The sequence below is a fragment of the Solanum lycopersicum genome, chromosome 11 (genome assembly GCF_036512215.1).
Source record: "Solanum lycopersicum chromosome 11, SLM_r2.1".
NCBI lineage: Eukaryota > Viridiplantae > Streptophyta > Magnoliopsida > Solanales > Solanaceae > Solanum > Solanum lycopersicum.
In genome coordinates, this window is record NC_090810.1 from 4,114,228 (window position 1) to 4,130,911 (window position 16,684).

General features: G+C 32.6%; 2 protein-coding genes and 5 non-coding genes across 8 annotated transcripts; 6 read left to right on the plus strand and 1 right to left on the minus strand.

Moving 5' to 3' along the window:
* Positions 1–1,413: 1,413 nt before the first annotated feature.
* Positions 1,414–5,576, minus strand: TFT1 (14-3-3 protein 1). The gene is made up of 4 exons (NM_001321297.1): positions 5,000–5,576; positions 3,106–3,228; positions 1,843–1,959; positions 1,414–1,615 (listed from the first exon to the last, which is right to left on the minus strand). The coding sequence occupies exons 1-4, from the start codon at positions 5,486–5,488 to the stop codon at positions 1,595–1,597; spliced, it is 750 nt and encodes a 249-aa protein (NP_001308226.1). The 5' UTR covers positions 5,489–5,576; the 3' UTR covers positions 1,414–1,594.
* A 4,358-nt stretch (positions 5,577–9,934) lies between these two features.
* Positions 9,935–15,859, plus strand: LOC101268824 (uncharacterized). 2 transcript variants are annotated; one of them, XM_004250090.4, is made up of 5 exons: positions 9,935–10,262; positions 11,100–12,289; positions 15,143–15,247; positions 15,347–15,418; positions 15,603–15,859. In XM_004250090.4, the coding sequence occupies exons 1-5, from the start codon at positions 10,139–10,141 to the stop codon at positions 15,672–15,674; spliced, it is 1,563 nt and encodes a 520-aa protein (XP_004250138.1). In that variant the 5' UTR covers positions 9,935–10,138; the 3' UTR covers positions 15,675–15,859. The 2 variants fall into 2 exon arrangements, with proteins under 2 accessions (XP_004250138.1, XP_025883866.1); XM_026028081.2 differs by lacking the exons at positions 15,143–15,247; positions 15,347–15,418; positions 15,603–15,859 and adding an exon at positions 12,374–12,591 and having other exon boundaries at positions 9,936–10,262.
* On the plus strand, positions 12,859–12,949 carry LOC112940412 (small nucleolar RNA snoR128). The gene has a single exon (XR_003244484.1). It is a non-coding gene; the product is annotated as a small nucleolar RNA snoR128 (small nucleolar RNA).
* On the plus strand, positions 13,332–13,422 carry LOC112940414 (small nucleolar RNA snoR128). The gene has a single exon (XR_003244486.1). It is a non-coding gene; the product is annotated as a small nucleolar RNA snoR128 (small nucleolar RNA).
* Positions 13,772–13,862, plus strand: LOC112940413 (small nucleolar RNA snoR128). Its single transcript, XR_003244485.1, has one exon. It is a non-coding gene; the product is annotated as a small nucleolar RNA snoR128 (small nucleolar RNA).
* On the plus strand, positions 14,179–14,269 carry LOC112940411 (small nucleolar RNA snoR128). Its single transcript, XR_003244483.1, has one exon. It is a non-coding gene; the product is annotated as a small nucleolar RNA snoR128 (small nucleolar RNA).
* On the plus strand, positions 14,559–14,646 carry LOC112940415 (small nucleolar RNA snoR128). Its single transcript, XR_003244487.1, has one exon. It is a non-coding gene; the product is annotated as a small nucleolar RNA snoR128 (small nucleolar RNA).
* Positions 15,860–16,684: the final 825 nt, after the last annotated feature.

Below are 16,684 nucleotides of genomic sequence, written 5' to 3' on the forward strand. Positions count from 1 at the left end.
AAGCAAAAAGAAGAATATATGAAAAGGACCTAAAAACACAATAAAAGGATGGATAGAAGGGAATCCAAGCTAAGAACTTTAATTGCAAAAGAGGACCATATTGCTCTTTAATATGGTCAATGCTAAATAACAACTTTTTGGGGTGAACTGATAAGTATTCCTCCAATCTTAATTAGATTTTTTCGAATTCGATTCTATTTATTTTTATATAATACCCTCGTACATCTGATGAAAATTCTAACTAATCGAACTCTACGCTAGATATCAAACAATCAGAGTTAAATAAAATGATGAAAGGACGATTAGGTGAAAGAGGAAATGTTGGATTATTTGGACCATGTATATAATATGTATATACTTCCACCAGTTCATATTACTTGATTCCTATATCAAAAGTATTTCATTTTAGTTGTCCAATTTAGACAAGCAACCGCGTTATACCTTCTTCCTTTTCTATCATTAGAATCAAATAACTACATGAAGCAACACTCTAAATATCATTAGTAATTAGTGAATTACACCCCTAATACAAGCTTTTTTAGATGAATTCTGTCAAATTAATAAGGATCAAATAATATGAAACGGAGGGAGTATCCATAGTACTGTTAGCTTTTAACTTTCTTGAAGGAACAGTAGTCTTTGTCCACATTGGTTTCAATTATTTGTTTCTTTGTGAGTTTTTAGTAGAAGAAACATTTATGACTTTCTTGGAATTTGAGTTTTTTGGTTTTAATTGCCCAACCAACATTTATGCAAATGGGCCTATATTTATTCTCTCTTCTCAAACCTCTAATGGCCCACTTTTGCTTACATTTGTCATTTTCCAATATCAATTCCCCCACACCACATCACCAACAAAAGAAAAGTATTTTTGTTTTAGAGAAAAAAAATATTATTCTATCTTCATTTAGTACTCCACATTTTAATTTTATTTGTGGATAACTTACCTCTTCTATTAATAATAATAATAGTTTATAAACCTTCTTGTTGATGTCTTTTTAGTATTCAAATTAGAGATAATCATATATTTTTATCACACATTTTGAGTTTTTTGTTCCTATATTTGATATTCCTCTTTAAAATTCGATTAATCTGAATTCACTTTTGATGTCATAAGCAAAGGCAGACTCCACTCCCAAGACTTCAACCCGAAATTTCTAATGACAACACAATTCACTTGTTTTAGTTAAAGAGAAAACTACCAAATCCATGACTATGATAGAATATTGACACATTTAAGACACAAGATTTTTAAATGATATTTCAAGTATATAATACACTATTAACTTAAAAAGATGACAAGATTCAATCATTCTTTTTTACTTTCTTAAACTTCATATTCAGTCAAACTAAAGACGCATAATTAGAAGGGTTTCAGACTTGGAGATACTCCAAGACATAAGAGAGTGAACGAAAAGGGAAGCTAAAGAAATAAAATTAAAATCATAAGAAGTATCAAACGGAAGTTTGAACAAGAAAATCATCAAAGTAAGCAGGGCATATAAAAATTACAAAAGCTATCAATTGCATAGGTAGATTTTACAGACTGTTGTTGTGACATTTGAACTCACCCTCCTGGAGGAGCGCTATCATGTCAAGCCTCGTCCATCTGCTCCTGCATTAACCAAAACATACGAATGTTATAAGCAAAACGACTATGAAACAAGACGGAATCAACTAGGAGAGGAAAGGTTCCTTCTTCTAAGGGCAAATGAGGTGGGGTTTGTATCTAAGAGGCGTAGATTAAATCACTGCTCATCCATAACCGGGCCAAAAGGGGGTAAATATATAACATATCATGCAATAGTGTAACGGATTTTGCTAATGAATAAAATGAAGTACCTGCATATCGGAAGTCCAGAGCGTGAGATTGTCCCTTAACAACTGCATGATAAGTGTGCTATCCTTATAGGATTCCTCACCCAAAGTGTCCAGTTCAGCAATAGCTTCCTCAAATGCCTGTAACAAAGCAATTGATGAATCACGAATCAGCTCAAGAGTCGAGAGTCGAGACAACTCCTTAAATCAAATTAGGCATTCATTGTTGATGTAGTACTCCTTTACCACAAGTCCACAACCACATGGTCAAAGATCTATCAATTAAATTCAAATAGTTGCCACAAATTTGTGCATAAATTTTTCAAACTACCTAAACAAACACCCAAAAATGTGCTTTTGTTTGTGGTTATTGAGAAGTCGTTTTTCTTTAATCAGGGAAGTCATTTTTATTACCAATTCACAACTAGAAGACCTAATAATAAGCATTGATTTTAGTGAATGGAGCATCTAATTCCTCATAAAAGTGAGAAATCCTTTCACTCTCATTATGAGACATTCACAGCCACCCAGATTGAGCATCTAATACTCTATGCACTATATAGTTCCAGCATACTTGGGGATCATTATGCATTTGCTAGATTTTCACCCAGATGACCCTAACATCGAGTACTACTCCATAAACCATAAACTCTTCACATGCACACTTCTGCAACACAATAGAAACACCAGAGGATCTTTGATTTTTTGCTCCATAGCTATGGAACATATCATCAAACAAATCCTTATTACAATTAAGATTATTAGATCAAGGGGTTGGCTGCTTCATCTGTTAACCAAGTGGAGCATGAATGCACAAATATAAGTATTTGAATATCACAACTAGGTAAGACAACATGAGCAAATTTCTTCCTAGATGAGGTTTATTTACCTCCCAGTAACAAACTTTTGTTTCTTTCTTTTCCAACCAAAAGAGTTGTACCTCATATACTTTTACTATCAGACCTGACCCAGAAAGTAGATGAAAGAAAAACGAAAAATTCTGAATACTTTAGCACATCAGAGTTAATATCTTCAGCTTCAGTGCTTTAATTGGTTCTGATATTACAGGAACGGCTTTTCTAGCCAAGATTCTAAATGAGTATTAGCAAAATATCAAATGTAAACATATGCGGGGATGCATGCAATGCGCAGGAAAAGCTGGGGTACAAGGTATGAACTATCATTTTAGACAGAGGGACAGTATGATACACTATCATTAATAGCGTTGCTGTGGGAGGAAGAAGATAATAAACACACAATAGAAGGAATCAAGGAAAACAAACTAACCTGCTTAGCCATGCTGCATGCTTTTTCTGATGCATTCAGAATCTCATAGTAGAACACCGAGAAGTTGAGAGCCAACCCAAGTCGTATCGGATGTGTTGGGGCAAGCTCCGCAACAGCGATGTCCTGAAGCACAATCACAGTAAATGAATAAATAAATAAATAACAAGAGTATCAGCCAACTTTCACTTAATGCAGGTGACAGAAACAGCTCTGCTACTGGAAAAGACACAAATCAAGAAAATTCCAAATATCAGTTCATTAATGTGGGAGATGAAAGATTCATACATGGGCTCCCATGTCTGTTCAACAAAGAGAGCAGCACAGGAAGGACAGGCTGGAAAAGTTTACTTCAGATCTCAGCGAATATAAGTTGGGCCTGACACATGAAGAGGTATGAATGAAAGCAACCAAAGAATAGCTATACTTAAATGATAAGCTCCATGATTTCCTTATTCCACCAAAAGTATCCCTTTTACTGGCTTACAGACCCAACAATAAAAGATGATCTCTCAAAAAAAAAAAAAAAAAGATGACAAAGTACCTAATGGTTTTGTTTTTTCCTCACAAATAACTGAAGAACTCTGAGAATATCTTTTTGCTTGGAAAACTCAAAAGATGAATTTGGTGCTGGAAAAATGTTCAAGAAGTCTGCTATGGATTTAATGCTCGGAAATAATCAAATGTTGCAAGTGGGACACTTGTAATATTGTCCACAAGTTGAAGAGAAGTTGAATTGGCTAAGTGGAATAGTTGATAAGAGTGACTCACTCATCTCAATCTCAAACAAGCAGTGAGATGTGAATCCCCTTGTGTAGGACAAAAGGATATTGACATTAAGGTCATATCTTCGAAAACGAGATGCAGATGAGCCCTTTCTTACCGGGAAATTGGGTGTTACAAAGAAAGCTCCTTGTTTGAAGTTTTATCATTAGAAAAGGAAAGCAGCGACCCCTCTTACAGATATGGTTACTGAGAAAAAAGTAGTTGTAGACGTTACAAATATATGCAACTAACCACCTAACCATATCTGAGATTATAAACTCAAATGGAAGAACCACAAAACAGACAATTGTTCAGTTCCTTGAGCAAACCACCGAGGTTTACCACGATGCTCCAATATCAAATTAGACAAAATAGCAAGAAATTAAACCTGTGAGCCCAAATAAAGATGAACAAAATAGATCACTTTCTAATTTTTTTGATGACGGTGGTGTCTGGGCAACAAATTAGATCACTTGACTCTCAGTTTTATCCCACCACTCACGCATCCCAACTTATCAGTCAAAAATTTGACTAAATTTATCCACAAGTTTCAGGTTGTAATGTTATATACTCACTAACACATTTTCTCTACAGGCACTGACATCTAAAAGGAAAACTCTGCTTATACATGGCGTATGCACTGACGGGACCATGTAAGTTCACCACAGTTGACTTTACTTCCCCTCAACAATAGTCAACCCAAAAGGCATACAATTTCAACCAAGTAAAAGTCTAATCCACTGCTAAAGCTTTGAACTTTCAAGCTGTATGAAGACTAATACAACTTCCCATCAATTTAATATTCCAAATAAGAAAAATAACACAAACTACCAATACATGCACATCCACATTACAAAAAGTCAAAATCAAACTGCTTAAAGTTCGAATCTTCAAGCTACACGCAAACTCAATTTTCCATCACTATTCAAAATACGAGAAGTTCAAAAAACAATTTACTTCCAATGTTTCAATCACTAATACACAAAGACAACAGTAAATAACAAGTCCATGTTTCTGTAGATTAAACTTTAAAATTAAGAGCAAAAAGAACAAATCCGCTGCACTAAATCAACCTCGTGATCACATGATAACAACTTTACCAGTTACGTCGAATAATAAATAATAAATATACCTGAGCAGCTTTGTAGGCAAGCATAGTATCCTCAGCAGCTTCCTTGCGTTCATTTCCAACTTTGAATTCAGCTAAATAACGATAATAATCCCCTTTCATCTTCAAATAAAACACCTTGGATTCACCAGCAGAAGCTGAAGGAATCAAATACTGATCCAAAATCTTCAGAATTCCAGCACAAACATCACTAAGCTCAGATTCAACTTTAGATCTGTAATCCTTCACTAGAACCACATGCTCATCGTTCTTCCTACCCTCCTCCTTCTGCTCAATTGACGATACAATCCTCCACGCTGCTCGAAGTGAACCGATAACGTTCTTATACGCCACCGAAAGAAGATTTCTCTCTTCCACCGTCAACTCCGATGAACCCGACCCGATTACGAGCTTGTCCATGAACTTCACCATCTCCTCATATCGTTCAGCTTGCTCAGCTAGCTTCGCCAAGTACAAACACTGCTCTCTGGTTAAATTTTCAGGCAAGGCCATCGTCAATCGCCGGTAATTTCCGCCGGAGAATTTCTTTTTTTTTTCCCTTTTTTCCTTTTGCTGTTTTGAAGTTTTTCCTTTTTTTTTCGCTTTTCAAAGTTTCGAAGAGAGGAATTTATAGTAGAAGGGAAGTATACAATTTCTTTGTAACGCCCACTCGCGAGTGTAAGCTCCACTTGTGCACGCGCCACGAGGGTCGACGTTTTTGGAGTGATCTCATAGTTCCTTACACGTAACGCATCTTAAATTACTATCTATATTTTCTAACCACGATAAATAGTTTTCGTACTTTCATGGCACATTAAAATTCTGTCATAAGTCCTAACTTACACTAGAAGAGATATATACCTTTAATTGACCGATTATCATAAAACACATGATAATAAGAATATATAAAAAAAAAATACATCATTTATTTTGTTGAATTAGTATTAATTAGTGATTCCGACTACACATCAGAAGAAAAGAGTGTGATGTGCACGTAAGGGAAAGCGCGTGGGGAAGAGAGGTGTTGAGGTGTGATTGGTCAATAAAATATGAGACTGAGGATTAGAGAGCTTAAAGGTGAGAAGGATGAGAGTCAGATTCCACTAGCTTTCCTTTTCTTTAATTTTGGAGTTGGAATTAAAAAATAATAATTAGAAATAAATTGTTAAAATAATTTAAAAAGTTTGTTTCTATTCTCATATATAATAAATAATAATAATAAATACAATAGTAGCTTCAAATTTGAAAGAAAAAAAGCAAAAGAATATGTGCTTATACATGGAGGAGGTTTTATTTTTTCCATATCCCTTTTCTTAATTTTATTTAATTATTCATTAAATAACTTTTGATTGATATATTTTAAGTTCGATTATTGATAAGGCTCAAAGAAAGAAAACAAGACATTGACATATAATTTATATAATAAAAAAAGTAAAATAACGTTAGCAGCTAAAATGTTAATCTTTTGAAGTAGCTTGACTTTGAGAAAGAGATTTTAATCATTGTCGAGAATAAAACATTATGTATCGCGTGATATGAATCCGTCTAGTTGAATAACTGACAGACGACAAACATATTTAGCAATGTTATTGACTCTACCTAACTTCTCATTGTTTTTTCTTGGGGGCATTGATCGTATCGAACACTTGTTTTTAAGCAATCGGAGGAGAGGGGAGAGGCACTAATGAATTATTAAGATAAAAAATAGAATTTAAAATTAAAATTATTGAATTCGACTACATTTATAGCTGATATTCTAACTATCATGTTTGTAATATGTAAATAGTTTTCTCTTTCGCATTAGCTCTTGTAGTAAATTTATTTGCTGAACTACTTTTAAAATTTTGGTTTATAATTATTGATATTATTACTGAAAGTTATTTAAAAAAACAACATGAACCATCAAATAATTCATTGGGAAAATAACTAGCTATTAAGCCTGTACTTCATTAAATATGTCGACTACAATTAGGTAATTTCGAAATTTATACTTAAATTTAACCATTAAAAAAAGAATTTTATACTTAAATAAATATGTATAACTTTTATTTTTTATGTCATCATCAAACACTAAAAAAAATATGTGAAATTTATCATTTACTCTCAATGAAAAGCGTATTCCTAACTCTAAAAACCTTTTGAATCAAAATCAATATCTTATAATTCATGATATTAGATAGTACTTGTTTTATGGTTCGATCAATAGAGGATTCGAATCAGAAAAATTACGTTTTAAAATATATAATATTTTCTATTAAAAACAATTTCGTACGTAAGAATTCGAATTCGACATCTTTGATCCTTACTTGTCAATAAGCCAAAATTAAATTATTAAAAACACCTAATAATTATTAAAATTATGAAAACTAGTAGAATCATATCACATGACTAATGAGTTGTTTCAAATTCATCATTTGTTGTTTCCTTGTTGGAATTTATGATGTTTTGCCTGTTTTTCACTATTGTCAGGTTTGTGTTGTTGTAGCATTAGACATGCATTTCCATTTTAGTTCGGAGTTTACAGATGCATGATGTTTAAAATATTTTATATACGATGTCTCTCGATTAATTTTACGAAATATTCATTATGGTTTGACTTTACATTTTTTCTTGTTATTGTTTATATCTCTACATTGTCTATTTTTCTTTTTGCACTGAAATTTATTGAACTTGAGTCGATTTTTCGAAAATAAGTTAACAACCTCTCTAATTTCGTGAGATTATAGTGTTAAGGTCTATACATTTTATCCTCTCATATCTCTCATTTGTGAGACTTTACTAAATATGTTATTATTGTTATTGGCATTGTGATTCGATTAAATTTAAATTTGCGGAACATAAACTTGATTAGAAAAAATAAAGTGTTAATTATAGCCAATTATGTTGTGAGTAGATTTGATGACAAAGAGACAAAGCTGAGTTAATACATGTTTAAGCAGTCACGTGAGTAGGCACGTGGACAGTGGCTTTTTGAATCTCAAATTTGAGACAAATAATGATAAATGGTGAAAAAATATCCCAAGTGTAAATAATGAATCCATGTTAATTTAATAGATATATTTTTTGTTTGATATTATATTTATATGTGCATTAAAAACTCTACTAATATTTAAGATCATAAAATATTTTTTGTTTTTTATTCTTCGTTAGATTACCTTGTTACCTTCATTAATAAAGTTTTGATATCGAGTCTTTCCTTTATGCCATATTTTTTATAAAGGTTATAAGCTAAATTTATCATGACGTTCGAATTTTATGATAAACAATTTGCGTAAACAGTTAAATGTGATCGTTATAAAAAATATATGTTTAACATTCTATCGTACCAAATATATATGGTCTTATTTTATTGGATATATAAGATGTTAGAAGTTATCTTGAAAAAAGAAAAAGTAATAGTTCACTACTCGACCTTTTATTCAACACATCTATCCAAAAACAAATTTAGTTTACAAATTTCACAAAGTGCTTTTATCCCTTAACAAAAATCATATAAGTTTCTACATGCAATTCGGGATCCTCATTATGTCAATGATGACTTGAGCGATCTATTAAATCTAATGAATTTCAGAATCTTTATATAATATGATCAAATGTATAAATATTCATTTTTGACATTGCTATTTAACTTATTTGTGTATTTTTTTACACGTGCAGTTACTTCGATTTAACTTTAGACAAAAAAATATAAACTTTAACCATTCAAAACTTCAAAAAAAGTATATAAAACAGAATTTATCAAAATTAATGAAACATTATATATCTTATAAAGTGATAAATATATAAAAACAACAATAAATGAATGTTGATTAATAACATAAAACAAAACAGACTACCTCATAAAATCCAATTGCATCATAAGGATTTAAAAAATAAGTTCTTTCATAAACTTATAGTAACTATTGTTACTGCACAAAAACTTTAAAAAAATACCTACTCGTTAATACGTATGAAGTCCAATAAACACGTATTACATCGAAACAAAATGATATTCACAATAACAAAAAAAAAACATGAAAAATTCATACGAGAAAACATTGAGTCTCTAGTATTTCTTGACAAAGAAACAAACATCAAATAACATATTTAATATGATCTCACGAAAACAATATATTTAAGGGCAACTTTCACATATACCAAACAAAAAATTCATATTTGTATGCTATAACAAACTTTGCATAATTGCGCTCCATAGCAAACATAAAACTGTATAATTTACTATACATATACAATTGTATAATTCGCTGGCCTAAATTGTATACTTCGCTGGCCTAAATTGTATAATTTGCTGGCCTATTTCGCTGCAATTGTATAATTTGTTTTGCATACAGTTGAATCGAATTAAAATGTATGTATATTGCATCATTATAAGTGTATAGCAAGAAAATATATCTTTTTTCTCGCTTTATACAAAAACAGAAACACAATATATACACTTCTGCTGTATAAAGCTAGAGAAAATTGTATTTCACTGCAATTGTATAATTCTTTGGCCTTTTTCTCTGCAATATTTGAAGTAAAATATTTGTAAATTGTATAATTAAGTGTATAACACGAAGATATACATTTTTGCATGTGTATATACAATTTTCTCTCGCTTTATACAAAACAGAAACAGAATTATACACTTCTGTGTATAAAGCAAGAGAGGCGAGCGAGAATGGAGAGTGGCGATCGAGATTTTTGGGAGAGAGACGCTGGCAAATTTTAGCTAATGTTTGCTATGGAGCACAATTAAATCAAACCCTAGCTATTCCATTTAATTTAGGTTATTAATTTGCTATTATATACAATTTCCCCTATATTCAATATAATCATAACGATTATTTTCGATAGACTCTCGAGTCTCGAATAAAACAAAAAAGAGCCCAAGAATGAGATTGATGGTGGTCCTAAGTTTCAAAGGCCCAACCAAACTCAACTTTTCAATATAATACTACCAATAAAGATAGATATTAATAGTTTGTTTTTTTTGTATTTCACTCATTTTTCTCCATCTGCTTCACATTCCAAGATTTTGTTGAGCCCAGTAACACCACCACCACACCTAAAAGCTAAAACCCTAGCGTTTTCTCCTCCTCTTCTTCTTCATCTATATAAACCTCCATTACCCCTCTGGTTTTTTTCAGGGTTTAAATAGCTTTAGTAGCTGGAAAAAAAACAATGGAGCTTTGTGTACCTCAAACCTTCTCGAATCTTCCAAATTATAGGATTAGTAATCGAGCTCAACTCCAATGGAGACCCTCTTTACTACTCAAAAAACCCTCAAAATCTCGATTCAATTCAGGTTGGTATTTCGAATTTGTGTGATTTTTGTAGCTTTTGTGTGTAAAGATCTCTTCTTTTTTCTTCTATGTGTTCAGCATTTTGTTTTTTATTTGAAGAATTTATCTAAATAGCCGTCTACCCATTTGATTTATTAAACAAAAAATAGTCGAACAGATGTATAATTTACGTATGATTGTGTATATTCTATGTATATTTTATGTATATCAGCTAGAAAATGTAGTAAAATCTTTTTCTTGGATTTTTGTACTCATTTCCTTAATTTCTAGGAGTGCCTTGTTCGTTTTTTGTTTTTATTAAGTTGTGTTGATGTTAAATAATTTTTTGCTTTTTGGTGTTCTAATGACTGTTTAATTTACTGTTACATAGTTTATATATGCTTGTATATGATTTTTTTTTCATTTCTAAAATAGTTTTGTAAGCTCTAATTTACTTTAACATAGTTATACCTTATAACACTGAACTATAAAATGCAAAGAAAAATACCCGGCTACATAGTTACTATTTTCGAGATTTTTTTTTGGTAAGTACTATGTTTAATGTGCTCATAAATGTTTTCGAAGTAGGGTTTTTGTTTTCTGGGTTAATGACAAGATTCAATATTTAGATTAACTGTGGAAAAATGTATAAAAATATGGCTTTTTGTTAAGAGTTGCTTAGTCGTTATGTAGAGGCTGCTAAGTTTTGGTAATTTGTCTGAGAGCTTCAATAGTGACTTGAGGAAAGAAAGTTTAGTTTTTGGCATTGGTTTTGTTGAGTTGTTCGAGACTTTGATTGGATAGTGGTGGTGGAAGAGTGATTCTTTGCCGTCTTATGGTTTTCTGTTTATATACTTCAGGATCATTTTACCGTAAAGGCTCAGCTGTTAGAACAAAAGCAGAGACAGAGGCTTATGAGTTATATGTACCTCCTACAGTTGAGGAGAAAGACGATGAATCTGTTAGATCAAAAGCAGAGACAGAGGCTTATGAGTTATATGTACCTCCTCCTACGGTTGAAGAGAAAGATGATGGAGCTGTTAGATCAAAATCAGAGGAAGAGGCTTATGAGTTATATGTACCAGCTACAGTTGAAGAGAAAGACGACGGAGCTGTTAGATCAAAATCAGAGGAAGAGGCTTACGAGTTATATGTACCTACTACAGTTGAAGAGAAAGACGACGGAGCGGTTAAGAATGGAGCACCAGTAGAAGATTCTATGACTGACAAAGACACGGATGCTTATGCATCTTTGATATCCGAGCCTCCTAAAGTCGAAGAGAAAGATGATGGAGCTGTTCAGAATGGAGCACCAATTGAAGACTCTAGTAAAGACAAAGAGACAGATGCTTATGCGTCTTTGATATACGAACCTCCTAAAGTTGAAGAGAAAGATGATGGAGCTGTTCAGAATGAAGCACCAATTGAAGATTCTAGCAAAGACAAAGAGACAGATGCTTATGCATCTTTGATATATGAACCTCCTAAAGTTGAAGAAAAAGATGATGGAGCTATTCAAAATGGAGCACCAATAGAAGATTCTAGTAAAGACAAAGAGACGGATTCTTCTGCAGATTTCATATATGAACCTCCTAAAGTTGAAGAGAAAGATGATGGAGCTGTTCAGGCTGAAGCACCGATAGAAGATTCTGGGAATGATAAAGAGACGGATGCTTATGCAGCTTTGATATATGAATCTCCTAAAGTTGAAGAGAAAGATGATGGAGTTATTCAGGATGAAGCACCAATCGAAGATACTAGAGAAGACAAAGAAACAGATTCTTATGCATCTTTGACATATGAACCTCCTACAGTTGAAGAGAAAGACGATGCAACTATTCAGAATGAAGCACCAATTGACTATTCTAGTAAAGACAAAGAGACAGATGCTTATGTGTCCTTGACATATGAACCTCCCAAAGAAGATTCTGCTGTTCAAGTTGAAGCACCAATAGAAGATTCTGCTGTTCAAGCTGAAGCACCAATAGAAGATTCTGCTTTGGAGTTCGAATCGCAATTGTCCAAGTTCTTTGACACGCTAAATATTAAGGTATGTTCCATCTTCTTGTAGTTTGTCGTCTCAGTAAGACTTGCTGAACTAACAATTTGCTGTGAATATTGGCTGTTTGACTAGCCATTCTGGTGTACCAAGTAGTATACATTTAATGGCCTGTCTGTACAGCAAACACCATATCATAACACCCAAAGAATAGGAACAAGGAGACTAAGATTGCAATATCTGGAGAGGGAAAGTGATTCATATGGAGAAGTGTTTCCCGAAAAAAAAAATCCATTCAGAGAAAAAATAAACACAGGTATACATTATTGGGACATTGTTTCCAACAAATCAAAGTATTAAGGAGGTTAGTTAAGACATTTTTTAATTCCTTGAATTACACATAGAGTCATTGTCAAGACAGCTAGGTCACAAATACAGGGATTAAGTTCATATTATAAAAGTATAGGCTCAGCAGTTTGTGAAGATCTCTTATATACAATATTGACTACTTTGCCTCCATCCAAAGCAAGTCGATGTCACCTTTTCTTACATATGCTAGAAAAGTACTTGATTTGTCTCTCTTTATTGCTGGTGGTTCTTTTTTATTGTCAAAAGTCTGACTGCTGTGATGAGACTCAGAATTTGTTGAAAGTTTGACACCTTGATGAAACCGTCAACAGTAATGTTGACCCTGAGCGGTTACCTGAGCAGTCTCTTCATGCTTCTTCTAGTTTTCATATTTTGAAAGGCTTGTGAAATTAATGTTTAACTGCAATGAACCTTTCAACAAATAATTTGGTGATTTTTCAAATATTGAAATAGCTGGAAAGGAGACATAGGATACAAATAACTGACACAGCTGTCTGGAATGAGGTGTTGTTGATTCGTTGATTAATTTTCTTCTCAACTACTTGATATCAAATCCATCTAATTTCATTCCAGCACAATCAGTACTTTGGAAATTCTTATTCCTTAATCTCTTGCATATACTAGAAAAACACACATAATTTTTCTCTTTTGTTATTGGTGTTTTTACAACATCATACCCAGTGAAATCCCATTGTTGGTGTTTTTAAGATGTAGAAAAAGTCTTCTGCTGTGATGATACCCAGAACTTGTTGAAAGTTTGACACCTTGATGAAACTGTCAACAGTAATGTTGACACTGAGCGGTTACCTGAGCAGTCATATCTTCATGCTTCTTCTAGTTGTCATATTTTGAAATACTTGTGAAATGGATGTTTAACTGCACTGCACCTTTCAACCAATAGTAGTCTAAATTTTGGTGATGCTTTAAATATTGAATAGTCAGAAAGGAGACATAAGGTACAAATAATTGGCACAACCTTCTGGAATGAGGTGTCGATTGATTTTATCTCAATTCTCACCTGCTTGATTTTAAAGCCATCTAAGTTCATTCAGCACGATCAGTGTTTTGTGAATTTTATCCTCTTAATCTCTTAAATGTATTAGAAAAACGAACTTAGTTTTTCTCTTTTGTTTGTTGTTTTTTTTAAGATGTTGAAAAAGTCGTCTGCTGTGATGATACTCAGAACTTGTTGAAAGTTTGACACCTTGATGAAACCGTCAACAGTAATGTTGACCCTGAGCGGTTACCTGAGCAGTCATATTTTATCCTTCCTTTTTTAGTTTTCATTTGAAATGCTTCTGAAATACATGTTCAATTGAAACCCATGTTTCAATAAATAAGTCCGTCTTTGATGAATCTTTGAATATTGAAAGATATAGAGGATCTATATAAAAGACCCTACTAATTTTGAATTGAGTCATTGACTTTCTTCTCTATAATCTAACCTCAAACCACCTAAGTTCCTTATGCTCAATAATTCTTATCCCCCTTCTTTCTAACCTATTCAATAAAAACACATAATTTGGTTCTCTTCTTGGTTAGTGTTGCTTTTGTATTACCACAAGCGGGGACTGCTGTGATGAAACTTGGATTATGTCGAAAGTTTCTATACTTGGTGAAACCGTCAACAGTAATGTTGATCCTGAGCGGTTACCTGAGCAGTCATATCTTAATCAATTTCTTCTTCTATTTTTCATTTTGCAAAGCTTGTGAATGATGTCCAATTGCAAGATATGTTTCAACAAAATACACATGGTTTCTGATGGATCCAAATGATTTTGCTGTTGAAATTCTGGTTGAGGTTCTTGCTTCACTAGTTTACCCATTAACACTTACGACCATTTTTCTGCGAGGGTCATCATTAGAAATTTATTTTTATTCCCCCCCCCCCCCCCCTTATTTTCCCACTGAATTATTCCTCATTAAATGTAATTTTTATTATTAAATCTGGTTGCTGTGATGAAAATTCAGCTTTTGAAAGTCGTAAGGCTTGAAGATGCATCGACAGTCATGTCGATTCTGAGCGGTTACCTGAGCAACGTCACCTTCCTTGCTATTCTTTAAGTTTCATACTGTCTGTCATTCCTCTTCTCATAATCCCCCCTTCCACTGTGATATATGATATGGTTGTGGCTCGTTGAATTATGCAATGTGCTCTTATTTTTAAATCATGCAACGTATTTGGTGCATTTGTAGGTTCTAGTTTTTGAGGATAGGTGAAATATTTTCTCGTTTTCTCAAATTTGTTTGTGTGGCCTTCTTAGTGCTTCTTACATTTTAGGACTTGGAAGGGACGCTATCTGGTGAATTTTAGCTTTCGTTGTATACCTGAACTTATCGACATCCAAATGCTTCATGTATATGAGATTTTCTCGTAGCTTAGACTAAAGATATTCGCAAGCTATGGAAAATTTGAAGAAAGCTAATCATCATTACTACCATTTCGCTTTTTCATACTGTTGATTATAACTTGTCGCCTTGTCTACATGTGAGGTTTCCTTCCTATTGTTGACACAAAGATTTCCTACTTTCCAGTATGATCCTAAAGATCCCTCTTCAATTATCCTATTTGGTGCTGTTGCTCTCACTGCTCTTTGGTTGACAACCTCAATTGTTGGAGCCATCGATTCTGTTCCTTTGGTTCGTACTTCCCTCTCTATCAAGATCGTCCTTTTTGTTATTCTTTAAAATACGTTTTCCTCGTTGCTAACAGTAGTTCTGTATTGTATAATTTTTCAGGTTCCTAAGTTGATGGAATTGGTGGGTCTTGGCTATGCTCTCTGGTTCACCGCCCGTTATCTACTATTCAAGGTAATTGCTGCACTACTTTTACTATTGTTCAAGTTGCTGCCCAAGCAACCATTCCCAAAAAATGAATCAGAACTTTGTAGTTCTAACTTCAGTGAACTCATCGAGATGTTTAGCTCAGCTCATTATCGACTTGTGCATTCATCATGTATCGTTCTAACGCTTTGAACTTACATTGTATCTGCAGAAGAATAGAGATGAGTTTGCTGCTAAAATTGAAGATCTTAAGCAGAAGACTTTAGGTTCTAGAGATGATTAATTTACTTGGTGAGAACTTTTGTTTCTTCTTAGTTTTGTGCAAGAAGGAGCCGTGTCTTACAGTAGATGAGATCTATCTATTCATGCCAATGTGAATAATAATAGAAATTTGTGTATATACACATATATTTTCTTGAACTCACGATCTATGAATCACAATGAAAATAACTTTATCACTGTTTCGTAGATGTAATGTGAACAACCTATCCTAACACGAACAATGTTACATCTGAAACTTCCTCTTAGAATTTAATAATCTCTCAACTGATTCATTAAATTTCCAACTAAAAGCGTATTATAAATAACTTCATTAATACTAAGGTAAAAACATTTATTAATCTCAATTCTTTGCACTTAATGTTCATTTGACCAGTACTTTGAACTTTTTTCAAGACATTTATCATAAGATGCAAGTAAAGTATAAGTCCAAAAAGAAAACAAAATTAATATTCAAAAGGGAATCTAAATTTTTAAATCTTTCCAAATCATATAATATATAATAATTATTATTCCCTTTTTGAAATCTTTTTCTTAGTCAATAAGGTAAAGCACCGAATACTCTAATGTTATGTCCCATTCATACATTCTCTCACCTATTTGTCTACTTAAAGAAAAGAAAATAGAAATCGGTCGTGGACTCGTGGTGAGATAGATAAGATTTCTTTTCGTTAAATTAAAGGTTTTGTATATATAAATACCATATTGGGAAGCATTTTTTCTCTATAAATTGGCCTTATACTACATAAATTTCGATTAATCGAGATCACAATATAAAAATTAGATAAAAAATAAAAAAGACAAGAAAATAAAATTGAAAACTTATATTCACAAAATTCACATAAAATCACTTTTACCGAAAAGTTATGATACGTACTTTTTCATCATTTAACAACTTTAAATTTCAGATCGAAACATAATTATATTTATTGAGAAACATTTTACCTCATATGAAACTTCGTGACATATTAATATTATTAAGATAATATCGTCTTTTTTACTTATGAAATACTA

Coding starts and splice junctions, on each gene's coding strand:
- TFT1 (NM_001321297.1), bottom strand. CDS start 5,488: ATGGCCTTGCCTGAAAATTTAACCAGAGAGCAGTGTTTGTACTTGGCG. Junction 1,960..3,105: donor CATGCAGCATGGCTAAGCAG/GTTAGTTTGTTT, acceptor GCTTTGTTACAG/GCATTTGAGGAAGCTATTGC. Junction 1,616..1,842: donor TCTGGACTTCCGATATGCAG/GTACTTCATTTT, acceptor TGGTTAATGCAG/GAGCAGATGGACGAGGCTTG.
- LOC101268824 (XM_004250090.4), top strand. CDS start 10,139: ATGGAGCTTTGTGTACCTCAAACCTTCTCGAATCTTCCAAATTATAGG. Junction 15,248..15,346: donor CCATCGATTCTGTTCCTTTG/GTTCGTACTTCC, acceptor ATAATTTTTCAG/GTTCCTAAGTTGATGGAATT. Junction 15,419..15,602: donor CCCGTTATCTACTATTCAAG/GTAATTGCTGCA, acceptor TTGTATCTGCAG/AAGAATAGAGATGAGTTTGC.